We start from the raw sequence: 8,348 nt of genomic DNA, 5'->3' as shown, positions 1-8,348 counted from the left end.
TAAATGTGACAAAGTAAAAAACTCCGCAGAGGTTTCCTTTATATCTGCCACAACCAGAGCAGATGTTAAATAAAAGCTGAAATACAAAGGGAATCAACTGAATGTGAACATTAAGAAGCCGTATTTTCAGGCTGGCCAAACCGCTGTCTGCGCGGGTTTCGCTCGGGATCAGGGGGTCGTGCGCTGGGGAAGTGGAAACCCAGCGGCTTGTAGTTCAGCCGAGGTCACGTGGTAGAAACACCACTCCAAGGGGTGGAGAGAAAGCTCGGTTTCTTCTAGAAGAATTTTGCGTCTTCTGCCTTGCGACCAGGGCCCATCCGGCTGGACCCAACTCACCCTCTCGGAGCCCCCGGTGCGCGCAGTGGTGCGACCCGGCCGCTGAGTTTGGTATTACCATGGAGCCTTTAATGAGAGAGTGCTGAGGCGTCTCCCATTCATTCATTCATTCTTCAAGCATCCTTTGTTTCAGGGCCAGGGCCTGTGCTGCGCACCGTGGTGTACTTGATCTCACGCAACCCCACAGGACCCCTCGAGGAAGGAATTTTATCCAGGAGGAGAACGCGGCGGGAGGACGCCGCTGCGGGCCCTCACAGTGCGCAGCCCCTTCGCGGGAAAGGCCGGGAGCTCTCGAGTGGACCGCGGAGCGCGAGGGGGCGACAGCACCCACCCTGGAGAGGACCCCCGCCCCTCCCCCAGTCCCCAGGACGAGGAACGCGGCTGCGTTCCACATTCTCCCGGGCCCAGACCCCAGCCGGCCCGAGCCGCCCCGGCAGGTGCCAACGAGCCGGGGCCGTTCGTCAGGCCGCGCCATCCCGCGGTCGCCCGGAGCTGGCCCCCCTAAGCCGGGCTGGGGAGGTGGCTGCGGGTGCCGGAATTCCACAGCGTCGCCCGCGGGGTCGGCTCGGGGCAGCGCCCCAGGCCCGGCGCCCCTCCCCCGCGAGGGCGGTGGGGCGGGCTCCCGGGCGCTGATTGGCCGAAGCCGCGAGGGGCGGGGCGCCGGGTGTGAAGGGGACAGGCTCAGGTCGCTTCCTGGTCCCTCCCCCTGCGTCCTCCCTCGCGGGTCCCGCGTTGCATCATCTCCAGCTGGAGGCTGCTCTGGGAAGGCTGGTCGCGCCACGCTCCGCTCTGCCAGGGGCTCCCGCACCTCTCATCGCCCTCCCTGCACGTGCCTCTGCGCCCAGGTCAGGGGACTGTAGCAGGCCAGCTCCTAGAATCCGCGGGCACAGCAGGCCGACCTCGCCAGCTCCACCGACTCCAACCCTTGGGAGAGTGCGGTCTTTTCCCAGAGCCCAAGTCCCCCGCCTCCTCCACCGCAGAGCTGCGGGCCCCGCCATGGAGAAGGGCAGCGAGACCAACGGCTACCTCGACGGCGCCCAGGCGGGGCCCGGTGCCCCCCGGGAGGGAGCGGGATGGGCGCGGCGCTGCGCCGGCTTTTTGCGGCGCCACGCGCTGGTACTGCTCACCGTGTCCGGGGTGCTGGCGGGCGCGGGGCTGGGCACGGCCCTGCGCGGGCTCAGGCTGAGCCGCACGCAGGTCTCTTACCTGGCCTTCCCCGGCGAGATGCTGCTCCGCATGCTGCGCATGATCATCCTGCCGCTGGTGGTCTGCAGCCTGGTGTCGGGCGCCGCCTCCCTGGACGCCAGCTCCCTCGGGCGCCTGGGCGGCATCGCTGTCGCCTACTTTGGCCTCACCACGCTGGGCGCCTCGGCGCTCGCTGTCGCTTTGGCGTTCATCATCAAGCCAGGGTCCGGCGCGCAGACTCTTCAGTCCAGCGACCTGGGGCTGGATGAGTCGGGACTTCCTCCTGTCCCCAAAGAGACGGTGGACTCTTTCCTTGACCTGGCCAGGTAAAGCTTCCCCGCTTCGCCGAGGGCGCATTGGGACACGCCAGCTTTCCTTGCATTCCGGGTCATACACACAAACAGCATATTATATACTCTTAAGGGTTAATTCTTAATTGGCTGCTGATAGCCTTTAACATTTTTGAAAATATCAAAGTAACATCTGGAGTCTTTGAGCGCAGACCACACCTTTGCAAACATCAACCAGGGCGCACAGAACAATGTCAAGTAGTTGGGCCGCATCTCTTGGTAAGAAGCAGTATTACCGTTAGGTGGGAATGTGTCTTAGGAAAGAGTCAGCCGTCCCACCTGTTCTTGGCTCCTTAATACTCTTATATTGCTTTCATCAGTAAAAAAACATTCCGACCACCCCCGAATGTCTTCATCCCATTCTGTACCCACTGGGCGGGAAAGCTTCTGGAGCATTGGTTAAACTGCCTGTTGGAGGTCCCTCTTGTAATGTGGGGCCTTCTATGTTTCAGGGCTTGGGCTTGGAGGAAGCTGACAGTGGACCCAAGGATTACAGGACTGGAGTTAGTTGTATGGGACCTACTGCCCAGAAACATTCCTCTCCTGGAGGCTTAGGACAGGTTGCTGTCCACCCAAAGGTCCATGGCAGTTTCAAGGGACTCTATTTGTGGGGAAGGTGTGAGTTTCATCCAGGAGGGAGAGAGAAGTATCTTACTTGGCTTCGCCTGCTTTTTGTGACTCTTAAAAGTTGCATTTCATCCCTTGAGATGATGTAGTGTAGTTCCTTTGGATTCTTCAAAGCCTCAGCCTCTCATGGTTTCTCAGTTAGCCCCGAGTTCACAGACGGGAGAACTGCAGCCTGGAGGCATCTGCTGACCCAGCCAGGTTCAGCTGAATGAGGAGTCCAGCTAGCTCCCACTCCAGGTTTCCCATGATTCCGGATTCTGAGCCTTGGAGGTATGTTTTGTCTTGAGTCATTGAGGCAGAGCTCCTCATTGCTTGGGCTGTGGAAACAGCAAACCCTGAGCAAAGTGACTTGACTTCCTGCTGTTTCCATTTTTCCCTCTGGAAAATGTGATGACTGTCTGCTACTTAGAGCCCTGGTGGCGCAGTGGTTAAGTGTTCCACTGCTAACCAAAAAGGTCAGCAGTTTGAATCCACCAGCTGCGCCTTAGAAACCCTGTGGGGAAGTTCTACTCTGCCCTATACTGTTGATATGAGTCAGAATGAACTCGACGGCAACAGGTTTGGTTTTTTTTTGGTCTGCTACTTAAGAGAGAGGTTGTTTAAAAAAAAAGTCCAGGGCATTTGCCTTGATGAAGATTTCTGATGATGGAGACCAAACCATTTTTACCAAAAGCCTAGTGGGCAGGAGTGGTGGCCCATTAGGATTTTGATGAGATCACGGCCTTTGTTCAGTGTATGGCAGCTTGATGTTTGGAGTCTTTAGAGATCCTTAAAGTTTGGGGATTTACTTTTAGGTGAGTGCTGAAAATAAAAAAAAAAGGTTGCAACATCAGCTCTCCCTGGGAGGGAAGGAATGATGGGGTTAAAGGATTCTTTCCCTCTGGGAACAGTGGCCCAGGAAGGGAGTATGGATGTTCAGCTCTGACCTGCTTCTGGTAACTCAGAGGGACAGCATTCTTTTATCTCGAGGGGCAGTAGCCAAAAACGGGTGCAACAGTGGGGATGGAACTGTTTCCTCATTACTACCCACCCCAGAAAGGTTTTCTGGTTTTAGGCCCAAGCCCCTTCAGCTCCTGCATCTAAAGTGAGTGGTGACCCAGTGCCGTGGCTTATCGGATCAGCGTAGGTGCCGGCGTTTCAACGACTTGGGCTGCAGATGCAGGGCAAGGTTTAAAAGAGGCCTTGTCATTGCTTGTTCAGAATAGGTAGTGTTTCATAATGCTTTCAACAGCCAACTTCATGTAATCCATCCGTTGAGGGATAAAAGTAGGGTAGGTGGTATAATCCTATTTTACAACTGAGGAAACTGAGACACTGAGAGATTAAGTGATTTGCTCAAGGTCACTGAGTGGTTTATTGAAAAAGGGATTAGAAGGAATATGCATCTCCTACCCATGGTTCCGGGTTGTCTCTATTTCTCGCACTTGTCCCTCCAAGTCAACGCGCCATTTAAAGAAGCCAAAGATACGTATCTGTTAGCTACATTCTAGTCTAGTCTGTCTTAGAAATGTTTGCTCTGGGCCAAAAGAGGAACGAGGTAGGAGTATAACTGAGTGAGGACAGACACACACTTCCTCCAACCAGGGGGCTGTGCCCCTTCAGTGACGGACAGTGTGCGTGCTTGTGTTTTCGCGTGTGTGCGTGCGTGTGTGTGCAGCCGCTCAGATTAGGCTTTCATGGTGAGCAGTTTATGAGAGGAAACTGAGGTCTAAGCCACTTGGAAATGCTTCCTGGGTCTGGGGAGTCTCTGGGTCAATTTTTTTAAATTGCTTCCTTCAAGGAAACTTCATTGATGCTGATTTTATGTGACTGTGGGCATGTTCTCTGGCAAAGGCAGGGGCCCGCTCCTGTCTTGTCTGTGGGCACATGGGTGAAATGAGAATCTGTCAGTAAATAACCCCAATGATCCAGCAGGCCTGTGCTGGTAACTGTCCAGAATGAGTAACCACCTGGAAGAAGTGGAAAAAGTCACTGCTGCGTGAGCACTTTTGCTAAGATCCGTGCCCTTTACTGGTGGTGCTGCACATCAGAATGCCCACCGGCTCTTTCTGCCACGATTTTTCATTTATTTTTTCAAGAAGGAGTTACAAGTCAGAAAGAAAGAAAGCTATGTTTTCGTTTTGTTTTGTTTTAAATTCAGAATGCCATTGCTAAGTGGCTTGATTTCCCAACACACAAGGGGTTGGAAACCACACAGTAGAACTAGGGGTTGGGGTGAAGCAGGTGCTAAAAGCAGGCCCTTGGAGAGCTGAGAAGCAACGGTGGATAGCAACTGGCAGGTGGGAAAATGACAAAAACAAAAGTCCCCCTGGGCAGCCCAGAGCTCCACGCCCAAACATTACAGGACTTTCAGAACGGTGACTGATGTGATTGTGATTTTTCATTCAAAATGAAATGGTCTGCCCCTGAAGAGACAAAAGCAAGTTTTCAGGAAACCAGTCATTGTGGAACCTCTTGATCCCTAGCAATGCTTACAGGTTTTGTGGGCCCTGGGGCACAGCCGTAACTTTTGTGTGCCTCAGCCTTCGGGATCTGTATAATGGGGATCATATTACTCACCTCATAGAATTCTTGTAAAGGTTAAATGAGTTATAGTGTCTGGAAAGCTCTTAGAACATGGCTAACCCAATACGTATATGGAGTCCCTAGGTGGTGCAAAGGGTTAATGTGCTAAGCTGCTAACCAAAAGGTTGGCAGTTGAAGTCCACCCAGAGGTGCCTCAGAAGAAAGGCCTGGTGATCTACTTCTGAAAAATCAGCCATTGAAAACCCTGTAGAGCACAGTTCTACTCTGACACACATGGGGTCTCCATGAGTCGGAGTCGACTCGATGGCAACTGGTTAACCAATGCATGTTTGCTCCTGTTATAAATGGAGCAATACTATAGAGCGATTGAGTTTTTTCAGTTCACGTGGGCTAAGGGGGATGGCCCTCTTTTCATAGCCTGAAATAAAGGAGAGTAAGTGAGAGGAAAAAGACAAGTCCATGGATCTCTGACTTTGAGAGATACCGGACAGCTGAAGATGACTTGACACTAATATGGTTTTTAGGTAGGATTTTGAGAATTACGTGGGGTCTGGAGGAAAAGAAGTGGACAGTTGGGAGTGACTCTGTTTTGGACTAGTAGAATTACCACGGGAAATTTGGAAAATGGAGAAAAGTCTAAACTAAACACTGAAGATCCTCCCATTGTGAAATGGGGCAGAAATCCTCACCTCTCCACCCTGGTATTCCACTTTCTTTTTCCCTCCCTGACATGCTTATTGTCTCCAAAGTTGACTTCAGTTTTTTTCAGCTGTGAAATGAAGGAATTGAGCTAACTGGCCTCTAGTGTTCCTTTGGGTGCTAGAATTTGTAGTTTGCAAATGGAGAAACAGAGTCAGAACTGCAGAGGAGGCAGGGCGGGACAGCTCCTGGGCCCAGGGCTCCACGTGCCCTCGCAGCAGACGCGTGGCCCGGGACACCGTCCTACACAGAAGCGCAGCATTTTGCTACCACAGATACGGCAAACAGAATTGGGATTTTAGCTGTTGCCTGGTTTTCTAGGATTTATCTTTTTTTCCTTGTGCTCATTTTCTCAATGGTAGACAGTGCTATAAGCCTTTCTCCACTTCACAGAGGGAGCAGGCATGATGGACTTACCTTCCCGATATACTGCCTCGCAAGCAGCAAAGAACACACTTCTTTAGTGGGTGCAAAGAAACCTCTCTGAGTCTAGGTTCTAGTGTTAGCCCCCAGATTGCAAAGTCGAAGGAGTTGATTGTGAATCTGACCATGGCAGGTTATTTTACTAATTATATCTGTGTCTCTCTCTTCTGTAGAGATGAAGACTCAGCAAATCTATCAAGATTCAATTTAACAGAGATTTCTCAGCCTAATTAGTCACTAAAGGGGAAAAAAAAAAGAAATTGCAACTAGTAATTAAAAAAAAAACAGTTCCTTCTACAACCTAGGAGAATACCTGAATATTTCAGACTGAAAAGAGCATAAGCCCATAGAGGCAGCTTCAGTATTTGATTAAGAGCAGATACTAAAGCCAGCTACGTGGATTTGAATCCCAGCTCTCCCATTTATTAGCTGTGTGTAGACAAGTCTTATAACCTCTCTGTGCCTCAGTTTCCTTATCTGTAAAATGAGGCTCATAATAGTATCTACTACCAAGAATTGTTGTAAGGATTAAATGAGGTAATATCTGAGCATCTTGCTAATATTCTAGTGTGTCCCAGCCTCTCAGGGACAGCTGAGGGCTACTTGATGCAAAGAATGAGTGCTGCTCTTCTCCTTATTTGCCAGAAAGGCTCCTCACCCCAGGGACCCAGCCCCAGCCTTTCCGGCAGGAATCTAAAACTGGATATGAATCTAAAACTCCTCTTTATAAGGAGGGTAGATTAGATCCTGTCCCCATAGTGTGAGCCCACCACTCCCAGCCCTTCCTCTGCTCCCAGCCTTGTAGGGGGTACCAAGATCTGAAGGGGCATGTCCCCTTTAACCGGCTCTGTAACAATAAACACTCGGGATAATAAATATTTATCGAGCATACATACTGTGCCATATCCTGTCCTGACAAGTCTTTGAAAGTTCCATAAATTCGGTAAAGAATTTTTGAACTTACATAAAAGGCAATAACTTCTGGAACAAAAAATATACCTAATCAAAAGTAAATTGTTTTCCATTCTTCTCATATAGAACAGGGAAATGCATACCAGCCCTGACAATAGAATCAGAACAAACAGTTCCAGATGTAAAGAGGGAACGTTTTTGAGGATTTTCCATTGTGTAAGCTGCGTGTATCTGTAGGACAACTCTGATAGCCGTTCTGCTTCTGCTAGTTCAGCCTTGGCTTTTACCAGCTTTTCTATTTGTTTATTTGTTGTAAATAAGTATCCAAGGATTCTTATAGCACTGAAAAGGCTTGTCCGTTCATTCTCTCCTGATTTGGTCTAACTTGGGTCTCTGGACTTAGTAGTACGGTCTTGGCATTTTTGCAGGTGGTTTTGGCTTTAACCCACGATAAGAAATCCATTTTACATTATGGCGTCCACACACACACCCTCCTCCCCAGGCACATACACAAACCGAAACACAAGTTCCATAAAACAATACATAACGTGATACATGCTGATATTTTCTATTCTGTCTAATGTAGCTCATCTTTTATAAAATGCTGGGTTTGTGCCAATAAATTGATACCAGAGCCTACTAATGTTTGAGGAACTTTGGTCTAATGTGTATGTGGTATTATGTAATTTAAGTAAATTTCTCAGGATCAAATAACAAAAAAGGAGATATTTGAGAACTTGAATAAGATGAGGAGCTCGGTGGTTAGAGGTACTCTAACCCAGTGAAATCGAGTGATCTGCAGAAGTGAGCATGAGACCATGTGGTCCTTCTGATTTCCAGGCTCTGTATCTCAAAACTGGATCTGCAGTGTCCAATATGGTAGCCACTAGCCACATGTGGGAGCCCAGGTGGTGCAGTGGTTAAGAGCTTGGCTGCTAACCAAAAGGTCAGCAGTTCAAATCCACCACCTGCTCCTTAGAAAGCCTATGGGGCAGTTCTACTCTGTGCTATAGGGTCACTATGAATTGGAATCAACTTGACGGCAACGCGTTTGTTTTGTTTAGCCACATGTGACTATTTAAATTTACTTATTTTAAATGTAAATAAAATAAAAAATTCAGTAGCACTAGGCACATTTCAAGTGGTCAGAAGTCACATGGCTACCATATTGAACAGCACAAATATAGAACATTTCCATTATCCAGAAAGTTCTATTGGACAGTGCTGGTCTAGATGGAGCATGCATGGGAGATGTATCAACTTAATGTCTCTGGGCCTTGGTTTCTCTGT

General features: G+C 49.6%; 1 protein-coding gene across 4 annotated transcripts in view; it reads left to right on the top strand.

Annotated features, from left to right (window-relative positions):
- The first annotated feature begins 1,081 nt into the window (after nt 1-1,081).
- The window catches only part of SLC1A4 (solute carrier family 1 member 4), a 30,738-nt gene continuing 23,471 nt past the window's right edge, over nt 1,082-8,348 (top strand). The window contains exon 1 of one of the 4 annotated variants that reach the window (XM_004369267.2): nt 1,082-1,847. In XM_004369267.2, the coding sequence (XP_004369324.1) occupies nt 1,333-1,847 (515 nt within the window). In that variant the 5' untranslated portion in view covers nt 1,082-1,332. The other 3 variants (XM_023733288.1, XM_023733277.1, XM_023733280.1) reach the window with 3 other exon arrangements.

The sequence above is a fragment of the Trichechus manatus genome, unplaced genomic scaffold, assembly GCF_000243295.1.
Source record: "Trichechus manatus latirostris isolate Lorelei unplaced genomic scaffold, TriManLat1.0 scaffold00004, whole genome shotgun sequence".
Taxonomy (NCBI): Eukaryota; Metazoa; Chordata; class Mammalia; order Sirenia; family Trichechidae; genus Trichechus; species Trichechus manatus.
The sequence above is the reverse complement of the archived record's forward strand: the minus strand, read 5'-3'. Positions and strand labels throughout refer to the sequence as shown.